General features: G+C 40.8%; 1 protein-coding gene across 18 annotated transcripts in view; it reads left to right on the forward strand.

Moving 5' to 3' along the window:
* LOC140483389 (utrophin-like) overlaps positions 1-16,371 on the forward strand; it is a 737,248-nt gene that overhangs the window by 622,447 nt on the left and 98,430 nt on the right. For all 18 annotated transcript variants that reach the window (XM_072581625.1, XM_072581633.1, XM_072581634.1 and 15 more), the window contains 2 exons: positions 9,918-10,119; positions 11,948-12,033. In XM_072581625.1, the coding sequence (XP_072437726.1) occupies positions 9,918-10,119; positions 11,948-12,033 (288 nt within the window). The remainder of the gene's footprint in view (positions 1-9,917; positions 10,120-11,947; positions 12,034-16,371) is intronic.

A 16,371-nucleotide genomic window follows, 5' to 3' on the forward strand; every position in this document is an offset into this window, starting at 1 on the left:
AAATGATTTGGATGCGAGCATAAGAGGTACAGTTGGTAAGTTTGCAGATGACATCAAAATTGGAGATGCAGTGGACAGCGAAGAGGGTTACCTCAGATTACAACAGGATCTGGACCAGATGGACCAATGGGCTGAGAAGTGGCAGATGGAGTTTAATTCAGATAAATGCGAGATGCTGCATTTTGGGAAAGCAAATCTTAGCAGGACTTATACACTTAATGCTAAGGTCCTAGGGAGTGTTGCCAAACAAAGAGACCTTGGACTGCAGGTTCATAGCTCCTTGAAAGTGGAGTCGCAGGTAAATAGGATAGTGAAGAAGACGTTTGGTATGCTTTCCTTTATTGGTCAGAGTTTTGAGTACAGGCGTTGGGAGGTCATGTTGCAGCTGTACAGGACATTGGTTAGGCCACTGTTAGAATATTGCGTGCAATTCTTGTCTCCTTCCTATCAGGAAGATGTTGTGAAACTTGAAAGGGTTCATAAAAGATTTACAAGGATGTTGCCAAGGTTGGAGGATCTGAGCTATAGGGAGAGGCTGAACAGGCAGGGTCTGTTTTCCCTGGAGTGTCAGAGGCTGACGGATGACCTTATAGAGGTTCATAAAATTGTGAGGGGCATGGATAGGGTAGATAGACAAAGTCTTTTCCCTGGGGTCGGGGAGTCCAGAACTAGAGGGCATAGGTTTAGGGTGAAAGGAGAAAGATATAAAAGAGACCTAAGGGGCAACCTTTTCACACAGAGGGTGGTACGTGTATGGAATGAGCTGCCAGAGGATGTGGTGGAGGCTGGTACAATTGCAACATTTAAGAGGCATTTGAATGGGTATATGAATAGGAAGGGTTTGGAGGGATGTGGGCTGGGTGCTGGCAGGTGGGACTCGACTCGGTTGGGATATCTGGTCGGCATGGACGGGTTGGACCGAAGGGTCTGTTTCCATGCTGTAGACTGTATGACTCTATGTTTCCCCAGGTAAAGAGATCTCAACTGCAAGTAATATCCTAGGTATGGGTCTCACCAAGGCCCTATGTAATTGCAGCAACCATCCCTACTACTGGACTCAAATCCATTCACAATGAAGGCCAACATACTATTTCCCATCTTTACCACCTGCTGCACCTACATACTTACCTTCAGTGACTGAAAAACAAGGTTGCCCAGATCTCGTTGCACTTATCCATCTCTCAATTTATATCCATTCAGATAATGATCTGCCTTTCTATTTTTGCTCCCAAAATGTATAATCTGACATTTATTCACTTTATACTGTATCTGCAATGTGTTTGCCCAGTCATTCAGCTTGTCAGATCTTGTGCATCCCCCTCACAGCTCACCCTCCCATCCAGCTTTGTGTCATCTGCAACTTTGGAGATATCGCATTTCATTCCTTCACTTGAATCATGGATATATCTGTTGTGAATAGCTGGGATCCAAGCACTGATCCCTGTGACACCCCACTTGTCACTGCCTGCTATTTGGAAAAAGATCTATTTATTCTTTGTTACTTGCTGAAAGGTTTTATATGCATCTCAATATACTACCCCAATCCCATGAGCTTTAATTTTAAGCACTAACCTATAATATTGGACTTTGTTGAAAGCCTTCTGAAAGTCCAAATAAACCACATCCACTGGCTCACGCTCATCAACTCAACAAGTTACACCCACAAAGAATTCCAGTAGATTTGTCAAGCATGATTTCTCTTTATCCCTTTCGTAAATCCGTGCTGACTCTGTTTGATCTTGTCACTGTTTTCCAAATGCTCGGCTGTTAAATCTTTTAAAATAAAGAGAACTGAAACTCCAACATGCAGAGAATACATTATTTTGTTCAAGCTCATAAAATTGAAGCAGGTATAGTTATCCCTGCGTTCTTGGAATTATGAGGGGGATGCTCTTAAACCTCCTAAGGAGTCTGGTATAGCCAGAGAAGCCGGGTTCTAAAACTTATGAAGAAATAGCAGCACTCTGAAAGCTAGTGCTTCCAAATAAACCTGTTGGGCTAAATCTGGTGTGTGATTTTTAACTTTGTCCACCTCAGTCCAACACCGGCTCTTCCAAGTTGAAGAAATAGTAGGAATAGTGGTGGTTGAGAGCCGAGCACCAACACAGACTCAAAATTGCCATTGATGTGGAAAAACATGTCACACAGCAGCAAATTGCAGGTGTAAAGTATTGTATGCAGAAACTGAAGCACAAAAGGGCCGGTTGAATGTGCATGTTTGAGAAAGAAACATGAACAGCATACAACAAAATGACTGAAACTGAAGAGAGAATAGAAAATCTAATGGTGCAATGAGGGCATTTAATAATCTACTAATTTTATTGGGAGGAACATGGCTGTAAAACAAAAACAAACTCAACTGGGTTGAAGGAAATAGCTTGTTAGATTCTGAGACTGATTTATTACAAATTTTAAAGAATCATGCCGTTACTTTCAAGGGGATCTGGGAAACATGGAAAAGATCTCTGTCGAATTGAAAATCAAGGACAAGGGTCAAACGATATGTTGCAAGACTGGATCAGTGATGTTGCCAGGATTGAAGGATTTGAGCTTTAAGGACGGGCTGAATAGGCTGGAGCTATTTTCACTGGAATGTCGGAGGCTGAGTGGTGAACTTATAAAGGTTCATAAAATCATGAGGGGCATATATACGGTGAACAGCCAAGGCAGGGGAGTCCAAAACTAGAGGGCGTAGCTTTAAGGTGAGAGGTAAAGATTTAAAAGGGAGAATCAGGGGCAACTTTTTCAACGCAGTGGGTGGCATAATACCGGTAAATGATACAAAATTAATATAAGATATCTGATCGGCATGGACGAGTTGGACCAAAAAGGTCTGTTTCTATGATACACATCTCTAGGACACAATTTAATTGAGCAACATTAATCAAGATGAGTCCTTGAATCCATAAATGATTGGGCCATATCTATCATACCACTGATGGATAGATATGCATCTATAGTGATTTTAAGTTTGCTATTAATCTGGAACCAGGTCCTAAGTCTTGTATGTATGGTCTAGTTGCTGGACTAGCTAGAAGTCAGCTTTTCAGTAAGATTAACATTAGTCAAGCCTTTCTCCAGATGAGTGTAAGTCCAGAATCACAGAAACACATGATGATTGTAACACATAAAGTAGTATTCAAATACAAAAGATTTCCATTTGGAGTCACATCTGTGCTTGGATTATTCCAACATGCCATGGATCAGAGTTTATAACATTACAGTGCAGTACAGGCCCTTTGGCCCTTTATGTTGCACCAAACGTGAAACCAATCTGAAGCTCTTCTAACCTAACTATTCCATTATCATCCATATATTTATCTAATGATCATTTAAATGCCCTTAAAGTTGGTGCGTCTACTACTGTCGCCAGTAGGGTGTTCCACGCCCTTACTACTCTCTGAGTAAAAAAAACTACCTCTGACCTCTCTCCTATATCTATCACCCCTCAATTTAAAGTTGTGTCGTCTTGTGTTAGCCATCACCATCCGAGGAAAAAGGCTTTCACTGTCCATCCTATCTAATCCTCTGGTCATCTTATATTAAGTAATCTCTCAACCTCCTCCTTTCTAACGAAAACAGCCTCAAGTCCCTCCGCCTTTCCTCATAGGACCTTCCCTCCATACCAAGAAATCATCCTTTGCACCCTTTCCAATGCTTCCACATCCTTCCTATAATGCACTGACTAGAACTGTATACAATACTCGTAAGTGTGGCTGTACCAGAGTTTTGTATAGTTGCAACATGACCTCTTGGCCCCGAGACACAATCCCCCTACCAATAAAAGCAAACACACCATATGCCTTCTTAACAACGCCTATTAACTTGGGTCGCAACTTTCGGAGATTTACGTACATGGACACCAAGATCTCTCTGCTCATGTACACTGTCAAGAATCTTACCATTAGCCCAATACTCTTTATTCCTGTTCCTCCTTCTAAAGTGAATCTCCTCGCATTTTTCTGCATTAAGTTCCATTTGCGACCTCTCAGCCTAGCTCTGCAGCTTATCTATGTCCCTCTTTAACCTGCAACATCCATTGGCACTGTCCATGATCTTTGTGTCATCTGTAAATTTAATAACTCCTCCTTCTATGCCCTCATCCAGGTTATTTAGAAAAATGACAAACAGCGGTGGCCCCAAAACAGATCCTTGTGGTACACTATTAGTAACTGAACTCCAGGATGAACATTTCCCATCAACCATCCCCCTCTGTCTTCTGTCAGCTAGCCAATTTCTCATCCAAATTATTAAATCATCCTCAATCCCATGTCTCCATTTTAGTGAATTAGAAGGAGTCCAGTGTTACCAAGATGATATTTTAGTCAAAGGGAGAGCCTAAATAGAGCATCTTTGCAAATTAGATACTACTAATCAGAGACTTGAAGAAGTGAGGAAAGGTGAATATGATTTTTAAAAATCTTCTGTAGGATATTAAGGCCATATCACTGATGCTCAGGGTTTACACAAGTTCCTTTCAAAAGTAAAAACCAAATGAACTGCGGATGCTGTAAATCAGAAACAAAAACAGAAGTGTTTGAAGTTCTGAGGTGGGGTCACATAACTCAAAACCTGCTGGCAGGACTCGATGAATACCTCTAATTTCTCTCCACAGATGCTGCCAGACCTGCTGAGCTTTTCCAGCAATTCTGTTCTTGTCCCCTTCAAAAGTGAAAGCCATAACTGAACTAGCAACACCTAAAAAATGTAAACCCACTGCAATAGCTTTTGGGCTTCCTAAATTACTATGGCAGGTTTGTCCCAAATCTTGCAACCATTCACATGCTGTTGCACACTTTAATATGCCAAGACAAAAATTGGACATAGGATGATTGACGTGAAAGAACTTTTAACACTGAAGTCAGAAGTCCTGACCCATTTTGATCCAACGTTGTTCAGTTTGCATGCCAAATGATGAAGAAAAACAATGGCTTTTGCATCAAGATAATTGAACAAAGCAGCAATGAACTATGCACAAATAGAGAGAGAATCTGCAGGAAACATTTTTGGCGTTGGGCGATTGCACCAATATCTGTTTAGGCGATTTACCCAACAACAGAGCACAAACCATTAGCCACAATATTTGTGCCTCATTCAGGGATACCTTCTATAGCAGCAAGCGTGTGGAGAGGTGAGTCTTGCTACTGTCTGATGGCACTTATACACTATTGGCAATCCTATTTAGGAGAGAGTGTTGATGCATTTTAGATTATCTTTGCCAAATGGGTTGACGACAAGCTGTCCTTATGTAGACGTTTTCTACTTCAAACAAGTAGGGAACAGTCTGTAACGGCAGGACAAATTAAGAGAGACAGTCAAAATGACCCACTACTACCGGAAGTGATGGATGTGGTACTTTGTGGCAAGATAAACCAGGAACAATCCCAGAACTGAAACCATATGTCACATGGTAGCTTAAAACTGTCCATACAAGCAGGAAGTCTGCTATGGGGAATGAGCCATCATTCCACTACAGCTAAGGAAACCTGTTAACGGTCATTAATACGGAATCACTAGACTCGAAACATTGACTTTGTTTTCTCTTCGTAGATGCTGCTCGACCTGCTAGGTTTTTCCAGTAGTTTTTCAATCTCCAGGTCCTTTTTGGAATTGAACAGCCTTCCCACCTATTTTTATGTCATCTGCAAACCTGGTGATAGTACTTTTGCTTCCAATATATAAGTCAGTAATATTTTATTCACAATAACTATGGCTCCAGGACTGATCCCTGTGGCACTCCACTAGTTACAAGATACCATGCTGAAAATGCCTCCCTTTATCTAACTCCCTCTTTTCAATTGCTTTGACCAATCCTCGATGCATGCTAATGCACTACCCCAACATCATATGCTCCTTTCTTATTTGGTAAACTTGATGCAATATTCTTTCAAGTGCTTTTTTGAAATGCAAACATATTACATCTACTAGTTCTTTTTTATCTATCCTGCCTGCTAATGCCTCAAAGAATTTTTAAAAAAATTGTCAATCATGATTTCCCCACCATGAAACCATGCTGACTCTGCTTGATTATTTGACTTGCTTTCACTGTTTTGGACTAGATTAAATCCCTTTCATATATATCAAGGAGATAGCCAAGACTCTAACTTTTATCCTATTTAAAGCAAGCATAAGGTGCTGTGTTCCAGATGTAATTCAGTTGGTCATCTCACTCAGCTTTAAGCAAAACATGCTTTATGCTAAGTTAAAATGCAAACAATAGAAAGAAGAATTGGAATAAATTAATAGAATAATTTGTTACTTAACTATCAAACTGCAACTGTTCCAATATAGTAACATCCCATAAACGCATCCTTGGCAAAGGCAAGGTCAGTAAAACAGATTGTCTCACATGCGATTCTACTGGCAGAAAGAGCACCCCAGCTTTTAGCTGTAACAGAGAGAGAGATATGACAGCTTCCACAGCCAGCTTGAAATCCAACACCTGTTGAAATCTAAACTAAAACCTTGGTTCTGTGGGAGCCTGGCTGCACCAATTCATGTTGCTTCTGTTGTTTGAACTTACATTAAAAAAACCCAAATCCTCACAAGCTGCTTCCTTATTGGCTTGGAACAGACCACAAACCAAAACAAAATACACCTCTTAAAGCCAAAGTATTGCCACATCAAATGCTCTGCTATTGCATCTTTTAGAATAGATTATAACACATTCCCAATGAGCACTTACTTTTTTTTTGTCTCCATCCCTTTCATATGAAGGTGTGATTGTATTTCAGTCCTCCAGACTTTTCCAGAATCTAACAATATTTGGCAGATTACTACCAGTATCCACTAACTCTGTAGAAACATCTTTTAATATCCTAGTATACAACACACCAGGTCCAGGAGACCTATCGATCTTTTGGTGCATTAGTTTCCTGAGGACCTTTTCTCTCGTGATATTTATTTCATTTATTTCCTCTTTTCCTTTTGCCCCTTGATTATTTAGTAATTTTGAAATGTTATTAATGTCTTCTGCTGTGAAGATTGCTACAAGGTATTTATTCATTTCCTCTGCCATTTCCTGATTTCCCATTGTTATCTCCTCAGCCTCATTGGGGTCTGTGTTCACTTTGTCCTCTTATTTTCTTTTTATTTGTTTAAACAAGATGTTATGGTTGTGTTTTTTTCCTATTACTTATAGTTTACCTTCAAAGTAGCTGGAGGCAGGACATTGGCCGCTGTCCTAGATGGAAGTTGTACCTTATAGAACTGCAGACCAATTAGACCCCATAAGAATCTGAAGTTGCTGTGGTCAGGCTGGTGGGCCCCTAGGGGTATGGAATGGTCAAGGGTTATTCAGGGTGTTCAAAAGGCTGGATGAGAGTTTAAGGGGTTGGAGTGCCTCGAATCAGGCCAAGGAGTCTGTGAAACAGGTTCCCCCACCAACCCAGTTTTCCTAAACCCAATTGTGCAATAAAGCTGACTGTCTTCCTGATTGGTATCTGTGTCCCCACACAATAGAGGGGATCCCTTAAGTGGCCATTATTTGGTCTCAGCAGGCCAAAGGGTAGGCAGGCTGCTTGACACTTCCCCAGATCTTCCCCACACGCACACAATACCTTCTATATTTTGTGTGTTCCCTCACATCTTCATATCTGTGGGATTAGGGTGTATAATCTAGCTCATGCAATGTAAAAGACAATAAGCTATCCTGAACCTTGAAATATGATTGCAGTATTGCACCCAGATGTGTCACTAAACTTCAAGAATAATAATGAGGATAACAATGAGTAATAACAATGAAGTTTACCCGACTTGTTTCAGAAATGTAACATTTTATTGACAGGTTTAGCTGAGGCTGTTTTGTTGGAGCAAAGACGATTTGGTGAGAGGTTTAATGGAGATGTAAGGATTGATACATTGGGACAGACATGGAAAAGTTGTGTCTCCTTGTCTAACAGATGATGTTACAAGGACAAGGGGACATATTCAAGTTTTAGGGAAAAGATCAAGGGGGATGTAAGGAGGATTTTTTTTTTAGCAGCAAGTGCTCATGGACCAGGCATTCGCTGCCCATGAGAGGGCAAGAAGCCGAAAAGATCAATGATTTCAGTCACATTAATGTATATCTCTGAGAGCTTCATTCCTCACATTGCCGTTAGATTTCACTTAGAGTCATAGAGATGTACAGCATGGAAACAGACCCTTCGGTCCAACCCATCCATGCCAACCAGATATCCCAACCCAATCCAGTCGCACCTGCCAGCACTCGGCCCATATCCCTCCAAACCCTTCCTATTCATATACCCATCCAAATGCCTCTTAAATGTTGCAATTGTACCAGCCTCCACCAGTGCCTCTGGAAGCTCATTCCATATATGTACCACTTTCTGTGTGAAAAGGTTGCCCCTTAGGTCTCTTTTATATCTTTCCCCTCTCACCCTAAACCTATGCCCTCTAGTTCTGGACTCCCCGATCCCAGGGAAAAGATTTTGTCTATTTATCCTATCCATGCCCCTCATAATTTTGTTAACCTCTATAAGGTCATACGTCAGCCTCTGATGCTCCAGGGAAAACAGTCCCAACCTGTTCAGCCTCTTCGTTTAGCTCAGATCCTCCAACACTGGCAACATCCTTGTAAATCTTTTCTGAACCCTATCAAGTTTCACAACATCTTTCCAATAGGAAGGAGACCACAGTTGCACACAATATTCCTACAGTGGCCTAACCAATGTCCTGTACAGCTGCAACATGACCTCCCAACTCCTGTACTCAATACTCTGACCAATAAAGGAAAGCATACCAAACGCCTTCTTCACTATCCTATCTATCTGCGACTCCACTTTCAAGGAGCTATGAACCTGCATTCCAAGGTCTCTTTGTTCAGCTACACTCCCTAGGACCTTACCATTAAGTGTATAAGTCCTGCTAAGATTTGCTTTCCCAAAATGCAGCACCTCGCATTTATCTGAATTAAACTCCATCTGCCACTTCTCAGCCCATTGGCCCATCTGGTCAGGATCCTGTTGCAATCTGAGGTAACCCTCTTCGCTGTCCACTGCATCTCCAATTTTGGTGTCATCTGCAAACTTACTAACTGTACCTCTTATGCTCACGTCCAAATCATTTATGTAAATGACAAAAAGTAGAGGACCCAGCACCGATCCTTGTGGCACTCCACCAGTCACAGGCCTCCAGTCTGAAAAACAACGCTCCACCACCACCACTTACGTTGGTTCTGCTACACTTAGAGTGATTCAATTGTCATTTGGTGTTTTGACAAAGTTTGCCAGGTTATCTTGGCATCATGTGAACTAGCATTGAACTGAGGCTTGCTTCAACTACTATTTGTTTTTGGTAGACACTGTAGAATGCACCAGGTGTATGAAAAAACAACAAAATTACAAGAGAAAATTAGGTCAAGACCTAGAGAACAGAGCACTTTTTAATATTAACAAAAATGTCTGAATAAAAAATTAATAGCTGTGACGTAAACTGTGATTTAAAAGAATGTTGATTGCCAGAAGTAAAGTAGGGGTTGGATGACACACTATTTTGAAAGTAGGGATTGGAAGATGCACGATTTTGAAACCTGGGAAAGAGCTAATTAGATAGTACTTGGATTTGGACATTGTGTGAATGCATATAGTTGGAAAGAGATAGATGTTTTAGGTTAAATTGTTCTGAATCCTGCGTCACAAATATTAAGGAGAACTTCACAGCATACAAAGCTACTGTTCCTCCATATTGCTCTGCAGAGGTTACAAATAGAACTACAGAATGTGACCAGCATCACTGACAGTTCCCTAGTCAGATTTGACTTATTGTATTTGAGAATGAAACAGCCTGTTTCTGTCATTCCAGAATACTTTTCTGAATCATAATATTTGTTTCTAGATCAACTAAAGAATTAATTTTATTAAAAAGCTCCAGTAAGTTAAACCATAATCAAAGTTCGTTTTCTTCATCCTTTGTAGTGGATCTGTTGGAGTTGCACACAGCACAACGCATCTTCGAACAGCACAAATTGACACAAAATGAGCAACTTCTGAATGTGACTGAAGTAATCAACTGTTTAACAACCATTTATGACGGTTTGGAACAAAACCACAAGGACTTGGTCAATGTGCCACTCTGTGTCGACATGTGTTTAAACTGGCTGCTGAACGTCTTTGATACGTATGTATGATTTCCACTTTAATGTCGCATATATGCTTTAGCTTGTCCTAAAGTGCATTAAGCTGCATTCTACATATTGGATTTTGATAAATGTTTGATCAGCTAAGTAAATGTGAAGATTGTCAATTCACTAAAATCAACCCTAATATATTGACATAAGGTTTCGTTATGTTCTAATTTCATTTCAGTTATAGAGTAATAGAGATGTACAGCATGGAAACAGACCCTTCGGTCCAACCCGTCCATTCCGACCAGATATCCCAACCCAATCTCGTCTTACCTGCCAGCACCCGGCCCATATCCCTCCAAACCCTTCCTATTCATATATCCATCTAAATGCCTCTTAAATGTTGCAATCGTACCAGCCTCCACCACTTCCGCTGGCAGCTCATTCCACACACATACCACCATATGCGTGAAAAAGTTGCCCCTTAGGTCTCTTTTATATCTTTCCCCTCTCACTCTAAACCTATGCCCTCTATTTCTGGACTCCAGGGAAAAGACTTTGTCTATTTATCCTACCCATGCCCCTCATAATTTTGTAAACCTCTATAAGGTCACCCCTCTAAACAGATAAAATAGTTGAAAGGTTAAGTGACCTCTGTTTTAAATCATAAAATCGAAACTGATACACTTTGATTCCATCTGGTCAGATCCGTGCAGGATCAAATATTGACTATCTCTTCACTGTGGCAAGTATTAGTGCTGGAGAATGACACGTATAAAGTACACAGTGTGAACATCACCCAGTTAATGCCAGAGAACATACAACCAGATGTAGAGTAAATTGTCCTGTTACCCTCATAGAAACAGGCCTCTGGTTCACCATGTCTATGCTGACCAACAAACGGCAAACGACACCAATCCCATTTACTTACACTTTGTCCATAGCCTATTATGACCTGGCATTTTAAGTGCTAATCCAGATGCTTCTTAACTATTGTGAGAGTACCTGCTCCCACCACCCTCTCAGACAGTGCGTTCCATATTTCTACCACCCTTTTAGTGAAAAAAAGTTTTTCTCAGATTTCCTCTAAACTATTTAATCCTCACTTTAAACATGTGGTCTTAGACATGTCTGCCATGGGGAAAAGATTCTGACAATGTACTCTGCCTATGCGTCTCATAAATTTTTATACCTCAATCAGATGCCCCCCTCAGCATCTCCTCCAAGGAAAACAAACCCAGCCTTTCAGTCTCTTTCATAACATATTTTTCAGCCCAACAATATCCTGAAGAACACTAACTATGCCATTGTGGTATTTTCCAGATAGGTCATCCTTCAGTTTATCTCTGTCAGATTGTCAAAATCTCTCAGCTCGGTAAAGCACCCTCTCTCTTAAAGTAAACATCCACTCTTTTGACTTCATAACAAAAGAAATATGTACAAGTTAATTATATAAGAATTACTAAGGCAATCTCTCTATATATTTTATTTAATATATATATGTATTAAAAATATATATGTTGCTGGCCTGTTCAGATAGGGAAAACAACATGGCTGATCTTTAAGTCACTTAAAAGTAGCTCTGGGATTTACATATTAATGAACCAAAATCCGCAACCCATTCTAAAAGATTTAACAGAAATCTAGGTTCGTTCAATATATCATTTCAGTTGCATGACACTGTAATTTTTTGCTATAAATTCTGTGTCTTATGATCCTGCTCCACAACTACGTGAGGAAGGAGCAACACTCCAAAAACAAGCACTTCCAAATAAACTTGTTGGCCTATAACCTAGTTTTTGTGATTTTTAACTTTGTTCACTCCAGTCGAACACAAATAAGTAAAGCCTATCAGTGACATTCTGCAACTTCCTTTTTCAGGGGTAGGAGTGGAAGAATCAGAGTGCTGTCTTTGAAAATTGGCTTGATGTGTCTATCCAAGGGTCACCTGGAGGAAAAATACAAGTGTAAGTATTGAGTCAGTCATTGCCAATACACATGTAAGTTGTAGGTACAGCAAACTTTGTTTCAACAAACAGACACACCCGATAAACTGACAAAAATTATATATCTGAAATACTAGATGTTTACTGTATTCCCATAATCTCTGCAATGTCAGGTAGTCAGGTGAGGGTGTAAATGAGAAGGCTTTCTGCCAGTAAGTCAAAGTTGCATTATTATTTAAATCATTTATGCTGTAAATAAAGTATAACAATGATGTGTAATATTGATGAATGTGGACCTATTGATCAACTGAAATATTTGATCATCCAGCATACTCCAGGTCCCATAGGTGCCAGCTAATAAAACTTTTGCTGCATTAGTATATTTCTCTACTTAGTCACTACTGCTATGAACGGAAGTCAAAACCTGCTCCTTGCAGATCCTGCACAGTACATGTCTGCTACATATATGATACATTAAGTATGTATGATGCTTCTGTTTCCCAAAGACACTAACCTTCACAGCTGTTTTTGTTACCAATAATGTTTTCATCATTAGAATACTGGGAAAAATAAGTAGGCATGCTGTATGACTCTAAATATTATCACTATTTCAATTGAGGTAATATTTTTGCCCATTTGTTATTCTGCTTGACAACAATATATCTCAAAACTAAGAGGCATATTTCATTGAAACTTGTACATATGACAATGGTCCAAAGAAGAACTACTTAGTTTTTGATACATCCAGATTTAGTTCCTCTGTATTTTCAAAGCATCTGTGAACTTTGGTAGTTTGCAAAAATTACCATTTCTGGAATATCATTGATTGATTTAGAATGTTGTGGATTGTCGCAGCTATCAAAATGTGAGCACAGTTGTCAGAGCAGGTTGTCAGATGTAAATTGGCCTGAAGTTTTCTCAGCGAGATGGAAACTCTTAATAAAAGGATTCATTTTGTGAGCCTCACATTTACAAAGAGTCAGGCAAGCGGAGAAATGCCTCAAGAAAAAGCTGTGTAATTTTAGATTCATAGATGTTTGCTGTGCAGAAGGAGGCCATTTGGTCCATTGTATCTGCACTGGTCAACAACAATCTGACTACATTCATCTAATTTTTGATCTTTTGGCCCATAAGCGCTGGAGGCTATGGCAATGCAAGTGGATATCTAAATGCTGCCTAAATATTAGGAGAATTTCTGACTCATTCACACTTGCAGGCAATGAGTTCAAGATTCCCACCACACTGTGTGAAATAAGTTCCCCTCAACTTTCCTCTTAGCTTTCTACCTCTGAACTTCAATCTGTGCCCCCTGGTTATTGACCTGTCTAGAATTTTAAAAAACACCTTCCAGCGACCCTTCCTATGCCCTTCAAAATCTTACATACCTTTACCAGGTTCCCTCTCAACCTCTCTGCTCCAAGGAAAGCTACCCAAGCCTATCATATCTTTCCTCGTAGCTCAGACCTAGATCGGTCAGATGGGAAGGACAGTGGCAGATAGAATTTAACCCAAAGAAGGAATAAGACAAGCGAGTACTTAATGCAGCAAAGCCTGGCGTGCCCAATGAAGGTCAGCAGTGGCGAGAGTGACTGGCAAGCATGGGCGGTTCATAGCCCGGCTGGAGGAGAGTAAGCCCTCTTTGGGAAAGCACAGCTTGGAGTGTCTGCAAGCCCATGGCTTAAGAAAGGAATGTAATGTTGGACTTAACTTTTATTTCTTTATTTTTCTACAGTTATACTATGAAGACCTCAGTGCTGAACTTTGTAGCTTATTTATTTCTCTACTTCTGTAACTAAGATTTTGCACATAGATACTTTGTACCTAAGATGGCACCGTGTGTGGCGACATTGTACACTTTTCACTGTATTCTCATACCATATATTTGAGCACACATGACAATAAAACCTAAATCTAAATCTAATGCATCATAGGACACTAGGAGGCTTAGAGGAGCAGAAGGACCTTGGGTGCTTGTTCACAAATCCCTGAAGGGGTCAGGTCAGACTAATAGGTAGGGTAGTCAAGAAGACATATGGGACAGCCTTTATCAGTCATGGTAAAAACAATGACTGCAGATGCTGAAAATCAAATACTGGATTAGTGGTGCTGGAAGAGCACAGCAGTTCAGGCAGCATCCAACGAGCAGCGAAATCAAGGGCTTTTGCCCGAAACGTTGATTTCGCTGCTCGTTGGATACTGCCTGAACTGCTGTGCTCTTCCAGCACCACTAATCCAGTATTTATCAGTCATGGCATAGATTATAAGCGTAGGGAGGTCACGTTGGAACTGTTTATAATTTTGGTTAGGCCATTGCTGGAATAGTGTGTGCACTTTTGGTCACCATACATTAGGAAGGATGTAACTGCATTGGAAGGGATACAAAAGATGTTGCATGTGATGGAGCATTTTAGCTATGAAGAGAGGCTAGTAAAGTTCAGGTGGTTTTCTTTGAAGCAGATGAGGTTGGGGTAGGGAGCAGTTCCTGATAGAGGCATAGAACATTGAGAGGCATGGAAAGGGTGAATAGAAAGAATTGTTCCCCATCGTTAAAGCATCAATAACAAGAGGGCATAATTTTAAAATGAAAGACAGGAAGTTTAGAAGGAAATTGAGGAAAAGTTTTCATCCATAATGTGGTAAAGGTCTGGAAGTTGAAGCAGGAAACTTCACAACCTTTGAAAAGTACTTGGAAGAGCCCTTGAAATGTCAAAACATAAAATGCTATGGTGTCGTGTGTGAAAGTGGGACAAGCGAAGGTAGTTCCATATTTGTAATGATACAGCCTCGATGGGCCATGGGCCGTCTTCTACATACTATGATTCCAAGAGAACTCTCAACCCAAGCAGTATCCTGGTATCTTCAGTAATCCGTAGTGTGATCCCTTGCCTTGTTAGGTCAGAGTCAGCATGGATTTATGAAGGGGAAATCATGCTTGACTAATCTTCTGGAATTTTCTGAGGATGTAACTCTGAAGATGGACAAGGGAGATCCAGTAGATGTAGTGGACCTGGGCTTTCAGAAAGCCTTTGATAAAGTCCCACATAGGAGGTTAGTGAGCAAAATTAGGGCGCATGATATTGGGGGCAAAATACTGAATTGGATTGAAAATTGGTTGGCTGATAGGAAACAAACAGTAGTGATAAACGGCTCCCTTTCGGAATGGCAGGTAGTGACCAGTGGGATACCGCAGGGATCAGTGCTAGGACCGCAACGTTTTACAATATACATTAATGATATAGATGATGGTATTAAAAGTAATATTAGCAAATTTGCTGATGACACAAAGCTAGGTGGCAGGGTGAAATGTGAGGAGGATGTTAGGAGATTACAGGGTGACCTGGACAGGCTAGGTGAGTGGACGGATGCATGGCAGATGCAGGTTAATGTGGATAAATGTGTGGTTATCCACTTTGGTGACAAGAACAGGAAGGCAGATTACTACCTAAATGGAGTCAAGTTAGGTAAAGGGGCAGTGCAACGAGATCTAGGTGTTCTTGTACATCAGTCAATGAAAGTAAGCATGCAGGTACAGCAGGCAGTGAAGAAAGCTAATAGCATGCTGGCCTTCGTAACAAGAGGAATTGAGTATAGAAGCAAAGAGGTTCTTCTGCAGCTGTACAGGACCCTGGTGAGACTGCACCTGGAATATTGTGTGCAGTTTTGGTCTCCAAATTTGAGGAAAGACATTCTGGCTATTGAGGGAGTGCAGCGTAGGTTCACGAGGTCAATTCCCGGAATGGCGGGACTATCTTGCGTTGAAATATTGGAGCGACTGGGCTTGTATGCGCTTGAGTTTAGAAGGCTGAGAGGGGATCTGATTGAGACGTATAAGATTATTAAAAGGATTGGACACTCTGGAGGCAGGAAGCGTGTTTCTGCTGATGGGTGAGTCCCGAACCAGAGGACACAGTTTAAAAATAAGGGGTAGGCCATTTAGAACAGAGTTGAGGAGAAACTTCTTCACCCAGAGAGTGGTGAGTGTGCGGAATGCTCTGTCCCAGAAGGCTGTGGAGGCCAAGACTCTGGATACTTTCAAGAAAGAGTTGGATAGAGCTCTTAAGGATAGTGGAATCAAGGCTTATGGTGATAAGGCAGGAACAGGATACTGATTGAGGATGATCAGCCATGATCATAATGAATGGTGGTGCTGGCTTGAAGGGCAGAATGGTCTACTCCTGCACCTATTGTCTATTGTCTCTCCCAATTGCATTACCTCACTCTTTTCCAGGTTGAGATCTGTTGGCTGTGCCCAGCTGACCAGTCTGTTGATATCCTCCTGGAGTTTACTGTTCTTGTCTGGCAGTCAGTTTTGAATCCAATGTGGCACTTTGCCTTTGATCCTATGGTCTGTTATTTTCT

Source organism: Chiloscyllium punctatum, chromosome 11 (assembly GCF_047496795.1).
Source record: "Chiloscyllium punctatum isolate Juve2018m chromosome 11, sChiPun1.3, whole genome shotgun sequence".
Lineage (NCBI taxonomy): Eukaryota > Metazoa > Chordata > Chondrichthyes > Orectolobiformes > Hemiscylliidae > Chiloscyllium > Chiloscyllium punctatum.